At 45.2% G+C, this 26537-nt stretch overlaps 1 protein-coding gene across 1 annotated transcript in view; it reads right to left on the bottom strand.

Annotated features, from left to right (window-relative positions):
* The window catches only part of SLC49A3 (solute carrier family 49 member 3), a 33862-nt gene extending 12994 nt beyond the window's left edge, over positions 1-20868 (bottom strand). The window contains exon 1 of the mRNA XM_082205002.1: positions 20460-20868. Within this exon, the coding sequence (XP_082061128.1) occupies positions 20460-20642 (183 nt within the window). The 5' untranslated portion in view covers positions 20643-20868. The remainder of the gene's footprint in view (positions 1-20459) is intronic.
* Positions 20869-26537: the final 5669 nt, after the last annotated feature.

Raw genomic sequence — 26537 nt, 5'->3', positions numbered from 1 at the left:
AGATGGAGGGGAAAAGAGGTTACAGCGTAAGAACACAAAACCTGCAGGTAGTTAGTTACGTGAGTAGCACTATCTAGACACAATCAGCTAGCTCATGGGTAGGCAAACTAAGGCCCGGGGGCCGGATCTGGCCCAATCGCCTTCTAAATCCGGCCCACGGACAGTCTGGGAATCAGCGTGTTTTTACACATTCTACATGTGTCCTTTTATTTAAAATGCATCTCTGGGTTATTTGTGGGGCATAGGAATTTGTTCTCCCCACACACACCTCACAAAAATATAGTCCGGCCCCCCACAAGGTCTGAGGGACAGTGGAGCAGCCCCCTGCTGAAAATTTTGCTGACCCCTGAGACAGGAAGCCTGGATTGCAAAGGGCCAGGCAGGATTTCTTTTAAGATCTTACAGAGCGGGACAATGTCGCCACATCTTGCTGAAGCTGAAGGTGACTTAAAGCATCCTGCTGAAGAACGAAAGACAAATCCAGGCAAACCATTTAGAACACCAGCAGCTCAATGTTCCGAGTGGATGTGTATTTTAGCTGGGAAGGTTCCAGGCAATTAATGCAATCTCAAATTAGTGTTTGGCTGGGGCTCAGGAGACTGATGCAAGACACATCTCGAGGCAAAAGGCAAATTATTTATTTATATTGATCTATCTACCCATCCATCTGCATCCTGCTTTTACGCTTTTCTCGTGTGCCCTGCCATACGTGCATATTTCCACAGGCAGGTGTCACGTAAGTCCCACATGATGACTCAGAAAAACGGAGAATGAAAAAGGTTACGTCCTCCCCTCACCCATGAAATTCAGTACACATGTATTCTAAGACACCTTTGATTACCAGAAAAATCTGCAAACGAGGCATTTGGTCGTCTCTTCGCAAAACTGAGCAAGGAAGCAAAGAGCAAAATCATTACCATCATTACCAAATTGGAGGATGTATGGAAGTGAAAGCTGGACCATAAAGAAGGCTGATCGCCAAAGAATTAATGCTTTTGAATTATGGAGGAGACTCTTGAGTGTCCCATGGACTGCAAGACGATCTAACGTATCCATTCTGAAGGAAATCAGCCCTGAGTGCTCACTGGAAGGACGGATCCTGAAGCTGAGACTCCAATAAGTTTGGCCACCTCATGAGAAGAGAAGACTCCCTGGAAAAGACCCTGATGTTGGGAGAGATGGAGGGCACAAGGAGAAGGGGATGACAGAGGATGAGATGGTGGGACAGTGTTCTCGAAGCTACGAACATGAGTTTGACCAAACTGCGGGAGGCAGTAGAAGACAGGAGTGCCTGGCGTGCTCTGGTCCATGGGGTCACCGAGAGGCGGACACGACTAAACAACAACAACAATCAGAACGTTCAGGAGAACCTGCAAGTTAACGTAAGTACAGCAAAACCTTTTTTAAAAAAGCAAAAACAAAACCCTATGGAAGGCCAATGAACCTGCAAAACTTCCAAATGGGCACAGAATGCTGTTATTTGAGAGGCAAACTATTTGGGGGTTCTCTTGCCCCCCCCCAAGGCATTGGGGGGGTGCAGGGGGAAAAACCCCATTCTGCTAGTGGGAGTCCTTAGTTGAAACCCACACAGGGAGCTGAAGTATTTGGTATTTTGATTTATTTACTTTTTAATGCATTTGCAAACAGCCTAATCATTTGCATTCCTAAGCACTGTACACAAAAACTACCCATACATAGAAGAAAACACTCTTGTCTAGCAGATTTGGAATGAAGTATCTCAACAGTTGTTTTTTATTATTATTGTTATTATTTATTGAATTTATATACCGCCCTATACCCAGAGGTCTCAGGGCGCTTCACAGAATGAAGAAATCATGTACTTTCTTTTGACCCTAAGTGCTCAGAAAAATCTGTCAAAATCTTCAGTCATTTGAAAACTAGGAAGTTGAATTAAAAGAGTTAACATCAACCTTTTCTGTGGTAAACAAGTATATTTTGCAAAATTGCAAAGAACACCTGCAATGTTCCATTCAAGGTCAACTTGCAGCCTTTCTTGAAGAGACATCCTCGCTTGTCAAATTGTCAAGAGCAAAGAACTCTGAACTGAAATTGCCTCAGGAAATGAAACTAATGAAGCCTTAAAGCTATCAAAGAGGTTCTCCCACAAATTGACAGAGCCTGCCAAGCTAATTACAAGTGGAATATGGTAATCCCAGAGTGAAGGACGCAGAACTCAGGAGCAGGTAAGCAATGTGCAGAGATGACGAAAGAATATGCAGAGCTGAGGATGCAGACTACGCATTGTTATGAGAATTATAATGTCTAAGATACAAAATAAATGTACTAAGCAAACACATACATAAATATATAAACTGCATGTCTGAAGCAGTACAGTGGTACCTTGGGTTAAGTACTTAATTTGTTCCAGGGGTCCGTACTTAACCTGAAACTGTTCTTAACCTGAAGCACCACTTTAGCTAATGGGGCCTTCTGCTGCCGCCGTGCAATTTCTGTTCTCATCCTGAAGCAAAGTTCTTAACCTGAAGCACTATTTCTGGGTTAGCAGAGTCTGTAACCTGAAGCGTATGTAACCCGAGATACCACTGCATAGGAAAAAAGTCCTGAAACCATTTTGTCTCTCCCAAATTGATCTCAAATGTTTCTCTGCAAGGAGGGAGAAGATGAGAAAAAACCTCCTCATTGTCTCTTTGCTCACAAATCCTGCCTTAAGGGCAGATTTAAGATATGAATAGGGCGAGACCTGGACTCAGGAATTAAGTACAGTGGTACCTAGGGTTACAGACGCTTCAGGTTACATACGCTTCAGGTTACAGACTCCGCTAACCCAGAAATAGTACCTCGGGTTAAGAACTTTGCTTCAGGATGAGAACAGAAATCGTGCTCCGGCGGCGCGGCAGCAGCAGGAGGCCCCATTAGCTAAAGTGGTGCTTCAGGTTAAGAACGGTTTCAGGTTAAGTACGGACCTCCAGAACGAATTAAGTACTTAACCTGAGGCACCACTGTAATTATCATCTCAAAAGAATAGCCAGGCTAGCCAGGTAAAAACCCATCAACAGGTTTCATGTCAGACAGGATTCTGTTGTAGACCCCCCCCCCCTTCTGTGATGTATGTATGATGTTCTGGGGGGGTGGTCTTGGGCTCCAGGGTAGGCAATTTCAAAATGTCTATATAAGGGCTTGCGCACCATTGTTCGGGGTCTCTCCTGCCTCCAGCGTGTGGTTGTGAGCACCCTGTTGCAACAGTTACCGTATTTTTTGCCCTATAGGACACACTTTTCCCCCTCCAAAAATGAAGGGGAAATGTGTGTGCGTCCTATGGGGCGAATGAAGGCTTTCGACCCCTCTCGCTCTCCAGGCTTCGCGGACCTCTCCACAAGCAGCGGGAGCGCTCCCGCTGCTTGCGGAGAGTTGCCAGCATGCCAAAGCCTGCGCGCGCTGAGATCAGCGTGTCCAGGCTTCGCGGACCTCTGCGCAAGCAGCGGGAGCCAGCGCTGGGCTCCCACGGCTTGCAGAGAGCTGCCTCTTTGGGGGCTGGGGTTGGGGGAAGCTCGGGTCCTGGGGGAAAAAAAATATTTCCCCCCCTTTATTCCCCCCCCCCCAAAAAAACTAGGTGCGCCTTATGGGACGGTGTGTCCTATAGGGTGAAAAATACGGTAATAAAGATCAGGCTTACTAGCTGCTTTGCTTCTCAATATTCTCTGGTTGGCCTCTGTTACGTTCTCCTACTGATAGAGAACCTACAAAAGGACCCTATATGGGCTCTATATGGGGTCATAAGGGAAAAGGAACTGTTTTTTCGTATAACACATTAATAAAAGAGCGCTCTTTCTCTTACATGCACACAAAAACAAAAACAAAAGCCAGCTTTTGTTATTAGAGTTGGGAAACCTTTTATAGCCAGAGGGTCACACGTACTTCTGGGCAACCCATGCTAGGTGTGGGCAATGTCAGAGGCAAAAAAGGATGAGAGCATTCATTTTATTTTACCTTTTCACAATAGGCCTGTTTCTACAGACACACGCATGCTCCTCTCTAGCCTCTATCCAGGCAAACAAGCAACATTATTGGAGTGCAAGGACACATTTCAGTCAGGAGAAAACTATCAAGGGCAGTGCAGAAAAGGGACTGTAAAAGCTGTGTCCAGGGTGTGTGATACCTGGGGGAGCGTCCCTGAGGACCAGATTCAGACCTCTGGCCTGACATCCCTCATCTTTGTTCTAAGATGCTGGATCCAAACCACCATTAAAGACCCACAAGCGTCTTGGTGGTTCTTCCTCCCAGTTTTGCGCTCCTAGGAGACCCTCCCCATCCTTTGTAGTGTGGGAGGGTTGTACCCCGGATGATGCGCTGACTGCCTTGTTCCGTTCTGTCTGAATTAGCCCGGTTCTTATTTCAAACTATCCCTGTACTTAAAGGTTTAAAGCACTGTAAGGAATGGCAGAGAGTTCTGGCAAGATATATCTGGCAGGGAAAAAGACCGCGGATAAAAATGAAAATATTGGTAGACAAAAAGAAAAGAGGAGGCTTTTCCTTACTGGACTTGAGTCTATATTATGAAGCCGCGTCTTTATTGTGGCTAAAGGACTGGATAAGATTGGAAAATAGAGATTTACTAGATTTGGAGGGCTTCAATAACAGGTACGGATGGCATTCGTACCTGTGGTACGAAAAGGTGAAGGTTCATAGGGGCTTCCTAAATCATATTTTTAGGGGACCAATATACCAGGTATGGGAGAGAAATAAAAATCTCCTGGAAAGGAAGACTCCCTGGTGGATCTCACCATTAGAGGTGTTAACGATTAGGAAAACAAATATGGAAGAGAAGAATGCCACCTATGAAGAACTTATAACTAAAACAGAACAAGGGAACAAACTTAGACCCTACAAAGAGATAAAAAACTTATTCACTGGCTGGTTGCAATACCACCAGGTGAATGATTTGTTAAAAGAAGATAAAAAGAAACTGGGCTTTGAAGACAAAAAATCTAAGTTCCACGTGGAGGTAGTTGAAGGTAAAAATAAAATACTGTCTAGGATATATGATATGCTACTGGAGTGGTACACAAAAGACGAGGAGGTGAAGGAGGCAATGATTAAAAGGGCAATAGACATTGGCCATAATCTTGACTTTGAATGGTGGGAGGAACTGAATTAGCCCAGTGGCCTCAAGAGAGCTGGAAGAAGGCTCTGAACAGATGCCTGCAGTAGCTGTCAAAATGAGTAGCTGCTACAGGCACCTGTTCATTTTTGTCACCTCATTGATTTTAACAGAGTTGGCCCACACATTGAGTTGAGGGTCATCAAGTGATGCACGTCAATGTGCAATATGGCCACTAGTCCACATCAATTCTGTCGTTTAGTGCATCTTGTATCGCTGGTTGTTTGCAACATAACAGAAAGCAGATTGGTTTAACTGGAAACAAACCCAGACGACTCCTTTTGCTTACAGAAACTTTAGCCTTTTTCTGGGTCACAATGAAAACAAAGGAGAGGTTAAGTGTGGCGAATAGGTTAATTGTCCAATTAAGCAATTAAGCCGTGAGTAAAGTAGTCCAGAGTGTAGCACAGTTTTTGGAGTATGTATGACTAAAGGAACAGAAGTAACTCAGCAGGCAATAAAGACTAAGAACTCTGCCACAGAAAAAGTCTGCTGTTCTTCTCATTGAAACACAACCAGTATCAGGGTCAGGAGGTTTTGCCGCCTGAGGCAAGACAGAAGATGCTGCTGCTGCCTCCGTCGTTGCAGCCCCTGCCCCACAACTGCCACATCTCTTCCTCTGCAGCTCCACAGCCCTACATCCTTTTCCTCCACAACCCCTTCCCTCCGCAACATGCGCTGGAGGTGGCAGGAGAGTAAGAGGAAGCTGGAGAAGGGACCGCAGTAGCAGGTGCCTGAGATGGAGGCCAGATCTACCACCTGAGGCAACTGCCTCACCTCACTTCATGGGCTGGACAGCCCTGACTGATATCCTGGAAAGAAGCCGGGTTGGAACACCTCTAATCATCGCTCAGCGTCTTTGTTGGGCCTGCTCTTTCATTATCTGAACTTCTCATTATCTTTATCATCGTTGCCTTTTCATTACTGCTTCTCCACGGCTCCACCACACTCTGAGCTCAAACCAACACTCCGTTTCTCAGCAGACATATCCCTCCACCAACCAACCAACCGACACAGACAGGAAGTACAGTGGTACCTCGGGTTAAGAACTTAATTCGTTCCGGAGGCCCATTCTTAACCTGAAACTGATCTTAACCTGAGGTACCACTTTAGTTAATGGGGCCTCCCACTGCCGCCGCGCTGCCGGAGCATGATTTCTGTTCTTATCCTGAAACAAAGTTCTTAACCCGAGGTACTATTTCTGGGTTAGCGGAGTCTGTAACCTGAAGCGTATGTAACCTTAAGCATATGTAACCCGAGGTACAGTGGTGCCCCACAAGACGAATGCCTCGCAAGACGGAAAATTTGCTAGACGAAAGAGTTTTCCGTTTTGGAGGTGCTTCGCAAAACGAATTTCCTATGGGCTTGCTTCGCAAGACGAAAATGTCTTGCGAGTTCCTGCTGGTTTTTTTCCTCCCCCCCTTTTTCTAAGCCGCCTAGCCGCTTATCAGCTGATCCGATCAGCAGATAAGCCGCTAAAAGCCGCTAATAGCGCTATTTATTAATTTATTTATTTATTTATTAGCTAATCCGCTAATCCGTCAATGGGCTTGCTTCGCAAGACGAAAAAACCGCTAGACGAAGAGAATCACTGAACGGATTCTTTTTGTCTTGCGAGGCACCACTGTACCACTATGCAGAGTTTGGAGAATTTCTAAGGAGGGAGACTGACTTTCAACAGTGCTTCAATGACGTCAACTGCTAACTCCAGAGGGTAAAGGACCCCTGGACGGTGAAGTCCAGTCAAATTGGACTATGGGGTTGCGGCGCTCATCTCGCTTTCAGGCTGAGGGAGCTGGCGTTTGTCCACAGACAGCTTTTCGAGTCATGTGGTCAGCATGACTAAACTGCTTCTGGAGCAACGAAACACCGTGATGGAAACCAGAGCACACGGAAACGCTGTTAACCTTCCCGCCGCAACAGTACCTATTTATCTACTTGCACTGGCATGCTTTTGAATTGCTAAGTTGGTAAGAGCTGGGACAGAGCAACGGGAGCTTACTCCATCATGGGGATTTGAACCACCGACCTTCTGATCGGCAAGCCCAAGAGGCTCTGTGGTTTGTCCCACAACTTTGCCTTACCTTTACTCTGCTGTAGCAACCTTCAGCAAAGAGACTTGTGGTCCCTTAAAAACAAACAGATTTATTGCGACATAAGCTTTCACATGTGCTGTTGTTTGCACAGCAAGGGGAGAGGCCGGGCGGTGCTAGAGATAGCTGCTAATGTGTCATGGTACTATGGGAAGCATAAATGAAGAAAGAATTAACATAGGAGCCATTCATGGCAGGTACAACCCGTTCCTGACTACAAGTCATTGGTGTTCTCTTGGCCTCAATTTGTTAAAAAACAAGCAAAAGCCGAGCTTGTTGGAGAAGTAGACAGTTGGCATGAGGCTCTTCTTTTAAACCTATGTCTTACCGTATTTTTTGCTCTATAAGACTCACTTTTTCCCTCCTAAAAAGTAAGGGGAAATGTGTGCGCATCTTATGGAGCGAATGCAGGCTGTGCAGCTATCCCAGAAGCCAGAACAGCAAGAGGGATTGCTGCTTTCACTGTGCAGTGATCCCTCTTGCTGTTCTGGCTTCTGAGATTCAGAATAGTTTTTTTCTTGTTTTCCTCCTCCAAAAACTAGGTGCGTCTTATGGTCTGGTGCATCTTCTAGAGCTAAAAATACGGTACAGTGGTGCCTCGCAAGACGAAATTAATTCGTTCCGCGAGTTTTTTTGTCTTGCGATTTTTTTTGTCTTGCGAAGCACGGTGTCGGGAAAGTTTTGGAAAAGCTTCAAAAATCACCAAAGTCTTCAAAAACCTCAAAAAAAGGGGGTGCTTGGGAGGGAGGGAGGGAGGGAGAGGTGGGCGCGGGGCGTGGGGGGAGGCGGGGCGGAGGTTGCTGCCTGAGCCCCCGGGATCGGTTCGGCTCACCTTGCTCCGACCCTTTGCACTACAGTCGGCGCCGTCTTGCTGCTGCTGTCGCCGCGGTAGTCAAAACTCCTACCGGCCTAAAAGTTGTCTGGTGCAAAATCCCTTCTGCAGCAGCAGTCCGAAAGAAAGCGAGAGCGCCAGCCAGCCAGCCGCCCGCCGCGGGCAGGAGGGAGGGTCGGCGACGGTGGATGCCTATTTGCCCCTGTTGCTGCTGCAGCCGGCCAGCCAGCCAGAAGCGCGCGAGCGGAGAGGGGTGCATCCAGCCCGTTGGAGAGGAGCGCGGGGGCGCGTCCCCGGTGGCTCCAGAGCTGACCTTGCCTGGCCCGGCGCCTTCCGCGCTGCCAAAGGGCGACTCACCTGCTGCCTGCGCTGCGCCAGGACTAACTCGAGCGGGGCGAGGAGAACACACACTCACGCACACACACACCGAGAGGCAAACTTGCCGCAGTCGTCGATGTCGCGGGGTTGGAAAGCGCGGAGTGTTGGTTTCTGCTTCCTTCACTGTGCAGCGAAGTGCTTGTCACAAGACAATGTTTACATTCCACAGTCAGAGTACTGTTGGGTTTTCCCACGGGAATGGGAAGCTGGATGTGACGTACTCTGGTTTCCTGTTTTTCACTGTTTCTCTCGGTGTTCGTTATTCCGAGGAGAAGGAGAGTTGCTTCTCTGCTCCAGCAGAGGCAAGATGCATGTTTGTAATTTCTCAACTCTGAACTGAAAATAAAGCAACTTTAAGCATGTGGCACGTACTGTTCGTCATTCCGTTGTGCACAGGACTCTGCAATAACAACATTTTGGTTATGGGCCCAGAAAGACGTAAATCAAAATGAGGAATGCCGGCAGAGGTTCAGAGGAACGGATCGCGTTATCTGCTCTGCGCGTCAAGTTTGATTGATGAAGGTATGTGCTCATGCTGCCCGGAGCAGCCTGGCAGCCTGCCAGTTTCTAATTTATGGCTTCATGGCTGGACTTTGTACTTTTAAAGCCGTTTTTGCCGCGAAACAGGCAAGGGCTTTAAGGCACAAGCTAACAGGCTTGGATGGCTGGGGAAAACGAAAGTACTTTTTACAAGTGCTTTTGGAAGTTGCTATACTGTGACGCAGCTTGTTTAAAGCAGCAATGATGGCTGAAGCAAAGCTGGCTGAAGCTTTTGGGATTCCTTAGCTCAATAAGAAAAATTACACGGAGTGGGTGCAGTATGCAGAGGCAATTCTGCGGAAAGAAGGTCTGTTTAATGTTATTACAGACAACCCCCCAGCTCCAATTACAGCTCAATGGGCTGCTAAGGATTCCAAAGCAAGGGGAACGCTTACGTTGATAGTATCCCCAGAAGAGCTCTGTCTGTTGCGTGGAAAGACCACAGCCAAAGAAATTTGGGACTCTTTAAGAGAGGCTCACTTGAGGACAGAAGCTGGTTCCTTAATGTACTACTATGCCAAGCTGCATGGTATGGCTCTTGCTGAAGGTGGAGATGTGCGTACACACCTGATGGAGATGCAGAATCTGAGACATGAGTTGCAACAGAGAGGACTCAACTTTCCAGAGGCTGTGTATTCCTTCATGATACTACATTCTTTGGGTCCAAGTTGGGAGTCCGTTGCCACTCAGATTGCTGTTCAACCAACTGCTCAGCTCACAGTAGCCTATGTTACTGCCGTGATCCAGAATGAAGCAGATCGCCGGGGTGCTAGCTGCATGGGTAAGGGGGAGTCTTCACAGACGTCATCCCAGAGTGCAGTGGAACCACCAGAGGGCGCCAAAGCTTTGAAGGCAGTGAAATGCTACTCGTGTGGGCGTCTAGGCCATATGAAGAGGGAATGCAGATATCCCAAGGCCAAGACAGAGCAGCGCAGCGGAAGTTCATCGCGTGGAAAAGGCCAAAGCAAAGGAAAAGGTCCGGTGTCCAGGACAACGCAGCACAAGGCAATGGTCTCACGCTTCACTCCAAACGTCGCAAAGGTCCAGAAGACGTCTAGATCTTTCTTCGTTGTTGATTCAGCAGCTACCCACCACATGTGCAACGATAAGAGACTGTTTGTGTCTTTTACACCGCAGGAAGGTGCGATTCACCAGGCGGATGACCACACGATCCCTAGTCAAGGCTATGGAACTGTTGTACTTCACAGTTTGGACTTATCGATACAGGATGTACTTTATGTTCCAGATGCCACACACAATCTTCTAAGTGTGATGCAGCTGAATGAACGGAACATTGACGTTTCCTTCAAGAACAAGAAATGCACCATCACAAAGAAAGACGATTATGTATTGCATGCTGAATGTGTTGATCGTTTGTTTGTTTTGTATTATGATGATGTTGTGCAGAATGATACTTGTTGCATTGCAGGTTCTAACAAAAGTTTGCATGCAGGATGTATTCATGATTTTCACAGGAAATTTGGTCATTTGCATTTTGAGGCAGTATCTAAAATGCCTGCCTTGGTTGAAGGTATGACTATTAAACCCTGCAGGTACCACATGAAGTGCAAAGCATGCGCAGCAAACAAGGTGAAAATGGCTGCGAAAGGTAAGGTGTCTAGTAGGCAAGCTACAGAACCATACCAGATTGTTCATGCTGATTTAGTTGGTCCACTATCGCCCTCTTTGGGTGGAAATAGGTTCTTCATGGTTCTCATTGATGCATTTTCCAGGTATATTTACGTGTACAATCTCAAGCAGAAATCAGAGGCTTTTCCAAGGTTCAAGGAATTCTGTGATTGGTTGGAAAATGTGCATGGTAAGAAGATAAAAATTCTTTTCACAGATCGCGGGGGAGAATTCACTTCTCAGCAGTTTGAAGCTTTTCTGACTGAGAAAGGAATTCAACACGATTTGTCCAGTCCTCGCTCGCCATGGCAGAATGGGCTTTGCGAAAGGGCAAATCAAACATTGCTTCAAGGGTTAAAAACCTTGCTGCATGATGCCAATCTTCCAGAGAGTTATTGGGCCGAAGCTCTCTCGTGTTTTGTTTACAGTTACAATCGCAGGTTATCTTCAGCGATTGGTTGTACCCCGTATGAGAAGATGTTTGGCAAGAAACCGTACATCAAACACATGAAAATTTTTGGTTCTGACATGTGGATTCACTCGCCACAAAGCTCCAAGTTAGGCAAGCGTGGTTTGCATGGTATCTTTCTAGGTTATTAGAAAGGTTCTTACAGAATAATGATGACTGACTCTAAGACAATTAAGCTCACAAGAAGTGTTGAGTACAATGCCAAGTGGGGGGAGAATGTGGGAATTTTCCAATGTTATCCTGATGACAGTGATGAGACTGAGGATAAGCAACAACAGCCCACACCCACTGATGAAGGTTCTGATTCTGAGTCTGAAACTGAATCGGATAATTCAGAGGATTTCAAGAGTGCGAAAGCCTCTATGCGACCCTCTGAAAGCTCTGATCAGGAATTGGAAGAACCATTGTTCACAATAGGTCACTTTTCTCCTAAGAAGGAAGAGGAGAGTGTTGAAGACCAAAGGCTGATTCGCAGGTCACAAAGAGCCACAAAAGGCAGACCTCCAAAGAGATTTGCTGATGAATTTGCTAAGACAGCAGTAGCAACTGTTAAAAGCTCCAAGAAGGTATTTGAACCTTCAAGTTTCCAAGAAATCCAGGATTTGGATTCTAAGGAAGCTGAGCCATGGTTAAATGCTATAAAGGCTGAGCTTGATTCCTTGGAAAGGAACAAAACTTGGGAGCTAGTTCCAGTAGTTCCAGGAATGAAACTGCTTGGAAGCAAATGGGTCTTCAAAGCGAAGACTGATCAAAATGGCAAGATAGTCAGACACAAAGCCAGATTGGTAGCCAGAGGTTTTGCACAGGTACCAGGTGAAGACTATCATGAGACCTACTCACCCACTGTGAGATATGAGAGCATTAGGCTGATGCTCAAGCTAGCTGCAGAGGAGAATCTACACATTAGTCACCACGATGTGAATACAGCATTTTTGTACGGATCTCTAGGTGAATCACTTTATATGCTTCCACCTGATGGCGTACAGGTAAAACAGGGATTTGTTTGTGCTCTGAAGAAGTCCCTTTATGGTCTCAAACAAAGTGCACGGTGTTGGCACACAAAACTCACTGAAGCATTGTTTTCTCTAGGTTTTCAGCAAGGGAAAGCTGATCCATGTGTGTTTGTCAAAGAGGAGGGGCAAAAGAAGCTGTACTGTTTGTTTTATGTTGATGATATTTTATTCTTTTGGAAAGATGTCACAATGTACAATAACGCCCTAGCTCAACTGAAAGAGCACTTTGACATGAAAGATCTTGGTGAGGTAAACAACTACCTATCTCTGGAAATAGAGAGAGATCAAAGTGGTAACATTCTAGTACACCAGTCAAGGAAAATTGCTGATGTGTTAAGCAAACTAAACCTGATGGATGCTAACCCTGTAGACACACCGATGACAACAGGTTATCAGGTAGAAGACACTGAAGAAGCATTTTCTGACACTACGCTGTACAGAAGTGTGCTAGGCAAGCTAAACTTCATTGCCAGATGTTCAAGACCTGATATTGCTGTTAGCTGTAATTTGCTAAGCAGACAAGTTAACAATCCTACTGTTAAGGATTGGAAAGCTCTGAAACGCATAGCACGCTATTTGAAAGGCACTATGCATTACAGACTGAGATTTAACAATCAGAAGTCTGGTGGTCTTGAGATTTTTGCAGATGCAAGTTTTGGAAGTGACACTACAGACAGGAAAAGTACGTCTGGAGTTTGCTACATGTACAATCAGAGTCTTTTTGATTGGTCATGCAAGAAGCAAACAACAATTAGCTTAAGTACTTGTGAAGCTGAACTGAATGCACTGTCTTATTCACTTAAGGATTGTGAATGGTTGTTACAATTGTGCAAAGACATGAAAATTCCTGTCAAATGTCCAATCCAGGTTTATCAGGACAACAAAGCGTGTTTGGCTTTGCTGAATTCAGAAGGTTGTAAGCAAAGCACGAAGCACTTGCAATTGAAGTTGCAACATGCTAGGGAACATATTCAGAAGGGACTCGTAACGGTGTCCTATATGCCAGGTAATGAAATTCCTGCTGATGTATTGTCCAGGATTGTATCAAGGGATCAACACTGTACCTATGTACAGAAGTTGGGTTTGTACTGATATTGTACGAACACGCTGCCCAGTGATGTTCACAGAAAGGGGGAGGATGTTGGTTTCTGCTTCCTTCACTGTGCAGCGAAGTGCTTGTCACAAGACAATGTTTACATTCCACAGTCAGAGTACTGTTGGGTTTTCCCACGGGAATGGGAAGCTGGATGTGACGTACTCTGGTTTCCTGTTTTTCACTGTTTCTCTCGGTGTTCGTTATTCCGAGGAGAAGGAGAGTTGCTTCTCTGCTCCAGCAGAGGCAAGATGCATGTTTGTAATTTCTCAACTCTGAACTGAAAATAAAGCAACTTTAAGCATGTGGCACGTACTGTTCGTCATTCCGTTGTGCACAGGACTCTGCAATAACAACACGGAGATGCAGGTAGGGGGCGCCCCTCGCAGGGTGAGCGCTGGAGGGCCCGGGCAGGCGCTCTTGTCACCGCCGGGGCACTGGGGGGGGGAGAAGGAAGGAGCCCCATCCGAAGCGCCCCGGAGCCTGGCCTCCCTAACTGGGAGTTGTGGGGAGGGAAGTGTGCGCGCCTTGCTATTTTTCGCCAAAACAAAGCTCCCTCTCCCTCAGAACCCGCCTTCACGCGTTCTTGTCCCTACGGAGACGCACACCGCATGCTATGGGTTGCTCCTCGAAGTCAAGTCGCAACTGTATTAATGGTTTTAAGAAAAAGGAAACAAACTTGCAAGACGTTTCCGTCTTGCGAAGCAAGCCCATAGGGAAAATCGTCTTGCGAAGCAACTCAAAAACGGAAAACCCTTTCGTCTTGCGAGTTTTCCGTCTTGTGAGGCATTTGTCTTGCGAGGTACCACTGTATATTGGTAATTCCTTGAGAATATTTTGTATTATTTTGAGTAAGCCACCTACTGTACAGTGGTACCTTGGGTTACAGACGCTTCAGGTCACACACTCCGCTAACCCAGAAATAGTACCTCAGGTTAAGAACTTTGTTTCAGGATGAGAACAGAAATCAGGCTCCGGCGGCACGGCAGCAGCAGGAGGCCCCATTAGCTAAAGTGGTGCTTCAGGTTAAGAACAGTTTCAGGTTAAGAACGGACCTCCGGAATGAATTAAGTTCTTAACCCGAGGTACCACTGTATATAAATCTTGTTGCATACATAAATTACAAAAACAAAGAGCAAGAATTGTTCTTTGCATCTCCACCTGAGATAGAACGAGGATCTTTCCTACTGAATATATATTATCTTTAACAAACCTAGTGTTTTTATTTTCCAGACTCAGAGTCTCTCTGTGTGATTACTTCCAGGGGTAAAGTTTGCTCCTCCAGCAGTGAATCAGTGGCTGAAAAGACCCCCTCTCTCCCTGGACACAGAGGTCATCCCGCTCACTGCTTTGCAGTCTCCTGGGCTGTAATGTGTCCTGGAACACTCAAAAAAAACGCTTTTTGCTTTCCTGGAAGGAGGTCAAACACTGGCATAGAAACATGCCTCCTGCAGCAAAGGTAACTCTTTCCTTCCTTGCTCTGCCCACTTCGGACTCCACTTTTAATAATACTGATGGAAAAGACTGTCTCTTCCTTTTGAGCGCCGCCTTTCATGGTGCCTGGTTTGTGTCCATCCACTCTCTGGCAGCCAGCTTCTGATCTGTTGGGTCTCTAATGTCAGCAAGGCCTGGCGGGCAGATGACAGCATCTCTGCTGCTGGAGAATGTGCAGGTAATAAAATAAAGTATTTTATTTTTATTGTTGCCCCAGCCACTTTGGGTGGCTTCCAGCATATACAAAAACATAATAAAACTTCCCTATACAGGGCTGCCTTCAGATGGCTTCAAAGGTTGTACAGTTACTTATCTTTTTAACTTTGTTGTCAGTGCTGCGGGACACAGCCAAGACAAAGGGATTTGTTGTAGGGGCAAGTTCCTGAGTCGGACTCTCTGTTTGTTGGTCTAGTAAGCAACTGGCCTTTTTCAACCTGGGCAAGCCTTTCTGCCCATGGTATGTGAGAAGACAAAGTCATATTTCCAAGATTAACAGCAGAAATCGCTTTGATGGGACGCCGGGCAGCTCTGAGCTGGCATTGCCAGGACCAGCAATGTTCCTTTCCCTGCAGATTCTGTGTGGTGAGGCAGTGACTAGGGGATGAAAACTTCAACCCAGTTCTTTGAAGGCCTTAGCTTGGCGTATGTTTGCTGCTCATGTCTCTGACCATCACCCAAGAGAGTCCAAGCCCCCTCGTCCTGGCCAGTGGCTCCATTCTTTGGGTTTCTTCAGTAGAAAACGGATCACCTCATTCAAGAAATAGATATATATACATATCATTTTTGACAATTATAAAATATACTTTTATACCTTATACAATTTTTTTTACTTCCGCCAATCACATCTGAAAATTTTCCAATCTTTTCCACTTAATTTACATTTCTTACTTTCACTATTACTTTTAAATATCATAACTAATGTCTCTCTTCTTTATCCTCTTTGCAATATTCCATATATTCCTCCTTACCAAACTTCTCGTAGTCCTACTAGCGTAATTTGTTGATTACAGTTGCTCTTCAAATAGTTCGCATATTTATTCCAATCTTGTGTGAATCGCTGGTCCAGCAGGTTTCGAATCCTTCCTGTCATCTTATCCAATTTGTTCAAGAATCTCTTATCTTCTGGTGGGGCCACTTCCATGTGTGAAGAAACATCTGAACGTCTTTACTGGATCAACCCCAAGGTCCATCGTATTTGGATCGCTTGCCTCCACATTGGCCTCCCCATGTTTTTCTAACATACATATGAAGGAAATGAATGGCAAGGGTGTGAGCCTGATACTTGCCATAAAAATCTTGTGGCAGGGAGTTCCACGGATTAATTACTCTTTGCAGAAATAGGTACTTCCTTTTCTTGGTCCTGGATCTGACAACCAGACTCCTTACGTGACTCCATGTTCCAGTTTAATGAGAGGGGGAAACATAACCCGCTCATGGCACCAAGCGAACTTGTTGCTCGGCTACAACTCCCATCTGCACTGAACATTCGCCATGCTGCCTCAGCTCTCAACCAAAAAGCTCCAAACCTTTTTGCCTTTTGTCCTAAGAAAGGGGCCTTTCAACCCCTGGAACAGTCACAAAATGAGCCCCACCTGAAATATTGTCGCTCTGCAACTGGAGCCAGCGTTTTCATTGGACCACCTGGCTAAGCAATATGTTTCCCGCAGCAGCAGAGACCTGATTTAAGTCATTTCCTCCCCAAACCTGAACATTCCAAGCTCTGAAAGCTGCTGCAGCACAAGAATTCAACACCTGCGCCTTCCGAATAGTGATTCACATGCATTTTGCTCCTTGGCGCTCCAGTAAATCAATGAACACCTGGCTTGAGAGCAGTACATGTGAAAAGGATCTAGGAGTCTTGGTTGACCACAAATTTGACATGAGCCAACAGTGTGACGTGGCAGCTAAAAAAGCCAATGCAATTCTGGGCTGCATCAATAGGAGTATAGCATCTAGATCAAGGGAAGTAATAGTGCCACTGTATTCTGCTCTGGTCAGACCACACCTGGAGTACTGTGTCCAGTTCTGGGCACCACAATTCAAGAAGGACACTGACAAACTGGAACGTGTCCAGAGGAGGGCAACCAAAATGGCCAAAGGCCTGGAAACGATGCCTTATGAGGAACGGCTAAGGGAGCTGGGATGTTTAGCCTGGAGAAGAGGAGGTTAAGGGGTGATATGATAGCCATGTTCAAATATATAAAAGGATGTCACGTAGAGGAGGGAGAAAGGTTGTTTTCTGCTGCTCCAGAGAAGCGGACACGGAGCAATGGATCCAAACTACAAGAAAGAAGATTCCACCTAAACATTAGGAAGAACTTCCTGACAGTAAGAGCTGTTTGACAGTGGAATTTGCTGCCAAGGAGTGTGGTGGAGTTTCCTTCTTTGGAGGTCTTTAAGCAGAGGCTTGACAACCATATGTCAGGAGTGCTCTGATGGTGTTTCCTGCTTGGCAGGGGGTTGGACTCGATGGCCCTTGTGGTCTCTTCCAACTCTATGATTCTATGCACCTCTTAATTTAGTCCCTGCTGACTCTGTCTAAATTTGCAAATTGAGAGGAGTCGGGACTTGAGCTCATCTCGGGGCTTTGGTGTAGGGGAGGAAGCGGCACTCTGCACATGTTCAGAGGCTCTGGATTGTTAACCTTCGGATTACACTTCCACCGAAACAGATTCCCACGAGAGGTGGTGGACTCTTCTTCCTTGGAGGCTACTAAGCAAAGGTTGGGTGGTCATCTGTCAGGTATGATCTAGCTAAGATTCCTGCATTGCAGAGGGTTGGACTAGATGACCCTTGGTATCCCTTCCAACTATAAAAGTTTATGATTCCCTGGTTCAGTCAGACTGCGACCACAGCCTAGGAATGGTTAGCTCAGGATTTAAGATACCCCATGCAGCTTAGAACATCCGGTCCCCAGAGCTTTGAGAAAACTGGGAGGTCCCATGCACACAATCCATTGAAGGTGCTCTTTTAATAGTCACTGCTTCCCCCAAGGAATCCTGGGAAGTGTAGTATCACAAAGGTGCTGGGAACTGTAGCTCTGTGCTATCTTAACAACCCTCAGCACCTTCAACAAACTACAGTTCCCAGGATTATTTGGGGGAAGTCACAACTGCATAATGTAAGACTAACAAATGGTCTGGGCGTAATGGGAGTTGTAACAACTGGGAACCCGAGGTGGAGAAAGGCAGGATTTAAGCATTGTACCACGGAAACCCCCATTAAAATCCCTATCAGGCCAGGTAATAAAAGCATTCTGGGAAATGATATGTAATGAGATGAAAAAAATGTTTAAATTAACTTTTATATATATTAAAAAACCAGAGGCTTTTTTATTAGCAATTGTAGGTGCTAAGGGAGCAGAAAAGACTTTATATGCATGCGGCGACAGCAGCACAGATGCTATTAAAAGCATTCTGGGAAATGATATGTAATGAGATGAAAAAAATGTTTAAATTAACTTTTATATATATTAAAAAACCAGAGGCTTTTTTATTAGCAATTGTAGGTGCTAAGGGAGCAGAAAAGACTTTATATGCATGCGGCGACAGCAGCACAGATGCTATTAAAAGCATTCTGGGAAATGATATGTAATGAGATGAAAAAAATGTTTAAATTAACTTTTATATATATTAAAAAACCAGAGGCTTTTTTATTAGCAATTGTAGGTGCTAAGGGAGCAGAAAAGACTTTATATGCATGCAGCGACAGCAGCACAGATGCTATTAAAAGCATTATGGGAAATGATATGTAATGAGATGAAAAAAATGTTTAAATTAACTTTTATATATATTAAAAAACCAGAGGCTTTTTTATTAGCAATTGTAGGTGCTAAGGGAGCAGAAAAGACTTTATATGCATGCAGCGACAGCAGCACAGATGCTATTAAAAGCATTATGGGAAATGATATGTAATGAGATGAAAAAAATGTTTAAATTAACTTTTATATATAAAAAAAAACCAGAGGCTTTTTTATTAGCAATTGTAGGTGCTAAGGGAGCAGAAAAGACTTTATATGCATGCAGCGACAGCAGCACAGATGCTATTAAAAGCATTATGGGAAATGATATGTAATGAGATGAAAAAAATGTTTAAATTAACTTTTATATATATAAAAAAAACCAGAGACTTTTTTATTAGCAATTGTAGGTTCTAAGGGAGCAGAAAAGACTTTATATGCATGCAGCGACAGCAGCACAGATGCTATTAAAAGCATTATGGGAAATGATATGTAATGAGATGAAAAAAATGTTTAAATTAACTTTTATATATATATAAAAAACCAGAGACTTTTTTATTAGCAATTGTAGGTGCTAAGGGAGCAGAAAAGACTTTATATGCATGCAGCGACAGCAGCACAGATGCTATTAGCCTAGAGATGGCAAGAAGATAAAGTCCCTACCAGAGAAGACTGGCAAATTAAATTGTAGGACTATGCCGAAATGGCAAAACTGACCGGAAAGCTCAGGAACCTAGAAGACCAAAACTTTAACAAAGAATGGGGGGAATTTATCATTTATCTTGGTGACCACTGTAAACTGATGAAAACATTAGCAGGACTGCAATAACATTTGTAAGGTAGCAAGTACTATGGAAATAATGGAGTTATATTCAATATAGAATATTGGGGGAAAAGCAGTAGAAAAGGTTTAATAATAGGACCCATGAAGGGGAAGGTGGGAAGTCCAGAGATTCAGAGGAATCTGTAAATGTGGATATGTATGGTTGTACTGTTATAACTTTATATTTGCAAAATCAAATAAAAATTATTTCCAAAAATAAAAATAAAAATCCCTAACAGGGATTTTTGTCTGTCTCTCCAATCCTAATCTACCTCGCAGGGGTGTTGTGCGGATCATGCATAGCTCAGTTGGATAGAGCATGGTGCAGATAACACCAAGGTTGCAGGTATGGGACAGCTGGAGCATAAAGAAGGCTGATCTCCGAAGAATTGATGCTTTTGAATTCTGGTGCTGGAGGAGACTCTGGAGAGTCCCATGGACTGCAAGGAGATCAAACCTCTCCATTCTGAAGGAAATCAGCCCTGAGTGCTCACTGGAAGGACAGGTCCTGAAGCTGAGGCGCCAAGACTTTGGCCACCTCATGAGAAGAGAAGACTCCCTGGAAAAGACCCTGATGTTGGGAAAGATGGAGGGCACAAGGAGAAGGGGACGACAGAGGACGAGATGGTGGGACAGTGTTCTCGAAGCTACCAGCATGAGTTTGACCAAATGGTGGGAGGCAGTGGAAGACAGGAGTGCCTGGCGTGCTTTGGTCCAGGGGGTCACAAAGAGTCGGACACGACTAAACAACAACAAATGGGACATATTCCTGCATTGCAAGGGGTTGGAGTAGATGACCCCCCGGGTCTAAAAAAAAGAATTCCATGATTCTAAGCCATAACATGGGGCGGCGAGACTTTCTGCCCGGCGCCTCGCAAGCCAGAAAGGCAAGGATTTAAAACGCAAGCTTCCAGTGACAGGCGCTTTGACTCATCCGTCAGGCTTGCTAACAACCCAGGACATCCGGCCGCGCCGCCACCTCTCCGCTTCGGAAGCAACCTCCAGCCACTTCGAAGGCATTTTTTTAAACTTTGGGGTGGCCAGATCGTTCAAATTTCCCTCTCGGCTCCCGAAATCCCTGCAGCTCCAAGCCGGGCCAATCGAAGGGCTGCTTCGATTGGGGGGGGGGAGCGGCCGGCCAAAGGAATCCCGTGCGCAATCTGGCAAGTTGGAGACGAGCGAAAAGAAAAGACAACCGCGCGCGCTCTTTACGCACCATGGCATTGGAGCAATTGAGCAGGCAGACTACGCCCAGGAGCAGCCATCGTCGCTTGTAGACCTTGTACGACTCGGCGACGATCTTCTCCGAAGAGGTCCCGGGCAGGAGGCTCCCTGGCCGGTTGTTGTTGTTGTTGCTGCTGCTGCTGTTGTTGTGGCTGCTGGCGCTCTCCGCATCCATGTTGCGCGCTGCCTGCGCTGGCCGGTTTGTGGGCGCCGCGCTCGGGGCGCGCTGCTTTTCCGGGCGAGAGTGGCTACGACGCCCCCGCTGCCCTCCTGCCCGGAGGAGCGAGGGGTGCGCCCGGGATCTTCCGGGCCCGGGGAGGCAGTTGCCACATCGCCGGCGAGCGGGGCTTGAAAAGCCGGTTCGTCGCGCGCGCCGCGCCCCTAGCCTCCTCGCTGCCGCTGCCCCACACACTAGTCTGGAACGGAGCAGAGTTGGTTTTCCCTTCCCCTTCTCTCAGCCGGCAGAAAGAAGCCGCCCACTTTGCCGGCTTGTTCCCAGGCACTCCCGGAGCGCCCTGCAAGGTCCTAGCGCCTGTTCCTCGAGTTCTTTTTCATTTTTGCATTAATTTATCGTTTTTATTTGATTTTGCAAATGTAAATTTAGAACCAAATACAGTTCCATATAAAGAGATTTCTCTGAATCTCGAGACCTCCCCCCCGAATCCCCCTCCATGGAATCCAACATTTTCAACTGCATCTTATATCATAATCTATGTTTTATATCTGTCCATAGGATCCATAGGATTTGTTACATTACAAGTGAGATTAAAATCCTGCTAATGTTATCTTTTCTTTTTTCCAAAAAATTATTGGTTTTCCAAATTTACAACAAACACACATAAAAGGAAAACATTACAATATTAAAAGGTAAAAACAAACAAACATATAAACACCTATCTGTTAAGAACCCAATTTAGTTTTCGTTGTTAAAAGACTTTCTTGAATCCCCGCTGAGTTTCCATAGATCTCATTGTAGCAGTTTTCCAATATCCACTTTCTAATAAAATTAACTTCATCAAGTTACTATCTTTCTATATCCTCATAATATTTTCAGTCCATAATGTTATACAATTCAGCATATTTTACTCGTAGGCCAATTTGGAACTTACAAATAGTTCTACTTATAGTATATTGGAATATCTAGCTAAATCGTCCTTAAAAAATCCTGCTAATGTTTTCATCTGCTTACAGTGGTCTCCTAAATAAGTATTCCACCCCCCAAGGCTTTTAGGAATTCCATGTTTTCTGACCTCAATCTAGACTTCTTTTTTATGTTAAATTGTTTTTATTTTAAAAAAAAATGGGTTGCAAAAGTCTTTGTTTTCAGATCATAAAGTCCTTTCTGCAGATTAGTTAAGTATATTCGATGTGAGACGTGAATGATATGGCTTTTTAAAAATAGCTCCCTGCTCACAGATCTGCAGCCTCTCTGCTGCCTGCCCCGGGTCAGCCTTTTTCATAGACTTGTAGGGTTGGATGGGAACCCCAAGGGTCATCTAGTCTAACCCCCTGAAATGCAGGAATCTTTTGCCCATTGTGAGGTTTGAACCCGCAACCCTGAGATCAAGAGTCCCACACTCTACTGTCTGATCAATTTCTTATTTCATTTATTTTGTGAAATTTGATCACAGCAAAAATGGATAATGCTGCCAACTGAGGTGTAGCTTGAACCCGTGTTCTGAGAATATTGTTCCAATAAAAAATTTGGACCCTTGGGGACAGATGAAAATGCACCCCTCTACTTCCACGTCCTCTCCAATAACAGGAAGATTGATTGGAGGTGATGCAGGACAGCTGAACTGCAATTCATTTGAATTGCCACATGCAATTCATTTTCAGTGCAAGCCCTCTCATTCTGGCTGATACTGTTTTAAATATCTTTCCCCTCCAAAACCTTTCCCATTTATTCTGGGCGTGGACCTCATCAAATCTAAATCCAGCCCTGCTCCAGCTCCCTGATTAAATGTCAGCTCCTGAAAGCCTGTTGCAGCAAGAACACCTTTACCTGTTGGTGGAAGGATAACAAGGAGAGAACCAGTCTAACTACTCTACCGAGGGAGTTCCAGAATCTGGAAACTTGTGGGTATGCCCCCAGTGTCACTCCAGGAATTCCCACCTCTCCCCAATGTCTAAACCTGTCAACTCGCCATGGGGGTCAGGGCTTCCACGTCCCCATGTTTTAAAGCTTTCTTTGACCTGTTCCTGTGAGGTAATAACTTCTCACACAGAACAAATACTCTTGTTTTCCTTCGGGGGGTTTATAGACAAGAAGGTATGGGAATGCAGGACTTTGAACCTTGCCGTGAGTCAGCAGAGTCAGGTGAGAGTCCAATTTTAAATGTGTTTGTGGGAAGGGGGGTTTATTGGCTTGTTGTTCTTATTTTTACTATGCATTTTTTGGTTTTTATATTGTAATTTTATGTTGTGAATTGCCCTGAGATTTCCAGATGAAGGGCAGTATAGAAATTTTAATAATAATAATAATAATAATAATAATAATAATAATGTATGAGGAGAGAGCATGGCCAAATAGCACCACCCCACCTGCAGCTTGACAGGGGAAAAGGCAGGGTGGGTGTGTATAGTAATAAATAATAATAATAATAATAATAATAATAATAATAATACAGTGATACCTTGGTTTAAGAACAGCCCTGTTTACGAACTATTCAGTTTACAAACTCTGTAAAACCAGAGTGTCCCGGTTTGCAAATTTTACCTCGGTCTAAAAACGGAATCCGAACAGTAGAAGGGCACTGGCGGTGGGAGGCCTCATTAGGGAAAGCGCACCTCGGTTTAAGAACGGTTTTCAGTTTAAGAACGGACTTCCGGAATGGATTACGTTTGTAAACCGAGGTACCACTGTAATGTGGTACAGTCTGCTTCCCGTCCTCCTGTGACTCTACCATGACATTCTCTGAATGCCACCTATAAAAGTCAGAGCCTTCTCCTTTGCTCATCCGAGGTGTGAGGAACACATGACACTTCAGATACAGTGGTACCTCGGGTTACAGACGCTTCAGGTTACAGATGCTTCGGGTTACAGACTCCACTAACCCAGAAATAGTACCTCGGGTTAAGAACTTTGCTTCAGGATGAGAACAGAAATTGCATGGCGGCAGCGGGAGGCCCCATTAGCTAAAGTGATATCTCAGGTTAAGAAGGGTTTCAGGTTAAGAACGGACCTCCAGAACGAATTAAGTTCTTAACACGAGGTACCACTCAGTGGCGTAGCGTGGGGGGTGCAGGGGGGGCCGGCCGCACCGGGCGCAACATCTGGGGGTTAGGGTTGGGGGACGCAAATCCACGGGTTAGGGGGCGCAAATTACTTGCCTTGCCCTGGGTGCTGACAACCCATGCTACGCCACTTGTACCACTGTATTGGACCACCTCTCCTCTCATCCCTCATAAGGTTCTGCCCTGTGCAGGATCATCCCAGACATAAGAAAATTTGACCTAAGTTGACTGCAGTGTTTTGTATCACAGACTTACCCCTTCCCACACACACATGCCACACAGTTTCTGCACACAAGGCTGAGCGAGGAGCGCAGCAGCCTTGCTATGGCATGAAGGAGGGGAAAACTGAAAGCGTTCACATGGCCCATGACTCAGTCTCCATCTTACACCCACCCACCAGCTTTATTGAAGAGTTTGGATTTGATATCCCGCCTTTCACTCCCTTTAAGGAGTCTCAAAGCGGCTAACATTCTCCTTTCCCTTCCTCCCCCACAACAAACACTCTGTGAGGTGAGTGGGGCTGAGAGACTTCAGAGAAGTGTGACTGGCCCAAGGTCACCCAGCAGCTGCATGTGGAGGAGTGGAGACGTGAACCCGGTTCCCCAGATTACGAGACTACCGCTCTTAACCACTACACCACACTGGCTCTCTACACCCACCCACAGCTGAGCAGGCAGCTGCGATTTGTGGCAGCAGATTGGGAAAAAGCCAGACTGAATTGTCCTACTGGGCACTGGGGGATGAGGTCGATGCTGAGATGCAGTTCCAGAGGATCTCCCGCTCCAATGTCATGTTTCGAACTGGGAGTCCGAGGCCCAATCTGCCATTCCAGGAATTCCCCATCTTGATCCAATATGAGGCATTCTTGCAACAGGTTTGGAATTGCCCAAGAAAGATGCTAAATTATTTTTGTATGCCACAACTGCTGCTCGAATTTTATTAGCTAAGAATTGGAAAATAAAAGAAGTACCAACAGTGGAAGACTGGCAGATGAAGATGATGGACTTTTCAGAGCTGGCTGACCTGACTGGAAGAGTCTGCGACCAGAAGGAAGGAGGATTACCAGGAAGAATGGACGAAATTTAAAGACTATTTAGTTAAATATGTTAAGTTAAATTAATTGGAGATGCTTGCAAATAATAGATAGGCTTAGGATTTAAATAGGTAATGTGATGAATTAATATGTTTAATGCTGAATTGGAAAGAAAGAAAGATGGTAAGTGATTAGGTTAATTTTATAAGAATATTGGTTTTGGAAAACCGTTAAAATGATATACACTGAAATTCAACCAGGGGGATACGAGGAAGTCACTTAACAATGTTACTAAGTTTGGTTTAAATATGGTTGAGATTTATGTTTTTTGTTTATTTAAACTTTTTTGGAAAATCAAAATAAAATTTTGAAAAACACACACAATATGAGGTATTTTTGATCTAGCATCACTTGCAAGTTACGGCTGAAGCTGCAGCATTCCAGCATGTCTATGGATCTGCCGGTTGACTGAACAGTCATTGCAACCGCCTTTCTCTTGACGTTATGAAGCGATATGCATTTAAACTTAGGTCACACAGCCAGCTAAGCACACTGGTGCCTATTTGATACGTGTAATGCAAGCGACTTCTGTGGAGCTTAAGCACGTCTCTTGAATCATATCCATAGGACTTACAACCATCTTGTAAGGTGGTGCCAGTCCTTTAACAAAAAATATCCATTGTTTTCTATATGTTGGAAGCTGCCCAGAGTGGCTGGGGCAACCCAGTCAGATGAGTGGGGTATAAATAATAAAATTGTTGTTGTTGTCTGGGGTTGCGGCGCTCATCTCGCTTTATTGGCCAAGGGAGCCGGCGTACAGCTTCCGGGTCATGTGGCCAGCATGACTAAGCCACTTCTGGCGAACCAGAGCAGCGCACGGAAACGCCATTTACCTTCCCGCCCGAGCGGTACCTATTTATCTACTTGCACTTTGACGTGCTTTCAAACTGCTAGGTTGGCAGGAGCAGGAACTGAGCAACGGGAGCTCACACCGTTGCGGGGATTCGAACCGCCAACCTTCTGATCAGCATATCCTAGGCTCTGTGGTTTAACCCACAGCACCACCCGCAGCCCTGTTATGGAATAGGACATCCTTATTTTCATTGGAGAAAAGTTGGAGGGCATGTGGATGCTGTGAAGGTAGAATTCAGAGGATAAATTCTTTGTGAACGGTGGCAGAAGCTATCATCTTTAAATTGCTTCAGCCTTGCCTACAAATGGATCGGGGCAAGGCAGCACATATTTAAACTATGGATCTCGCTGCCATAGAAGGCAGTGTTCACCACCCATTTGGATGGCGTTAAAATACGATGTGCGGGGAAGACTCTTTAAATATATATTGGCATTCACACTTAGTGGGGAAACATACACATTGCAATTCGTTTTTCCGCACCTAGATACATAGGCCAGATCTTATTTTTTTTTGTATTAAATTTTATTGATAATATGTGCCAAATCCATGTTTCAAAAAAAGAAAGCTCAACAGCTTTCAACAGAAACGAGCCAACCTAAATCAAAATGAGGAAGCGAAACAAGAAGCAAGTTAAAAGTAGAAGCAAACAGCTATGGTGTAGCTGATTAATTCATTACCCTTTTCCTATTTCTTCTGCATTTCAGCCTGAACAATTTTATAAAAAAATACGCAGCTTGCTGTTCCTTAATATCTTGGGATGGTTTAACAGATTGTGCTTGATTGCTGTCTGTGCCAGGGCTTGCAGTGGTGATGCAAGAAGGGTCTCTCATGATGTTAAGAGCTGTGGTGGTCCTTCTTCATCCTCGCCAATCGTGATGTTACAGAAT

This window comes from Podarcis vaucheri (genome assembly GCF_965113315.1).
Source record: "Podarcis vaucheri genome assembly, chromosome: 17".
Lineage (NCBI taxonomy): Eukaryota > Metazoa > Chordata > Lepidosauria > Squamata > Lacertidae > Podarcis > Podarcis vaucheri.
This window is presented reverse-complemented; position numbering and strand designations above follow the sequence as displayed.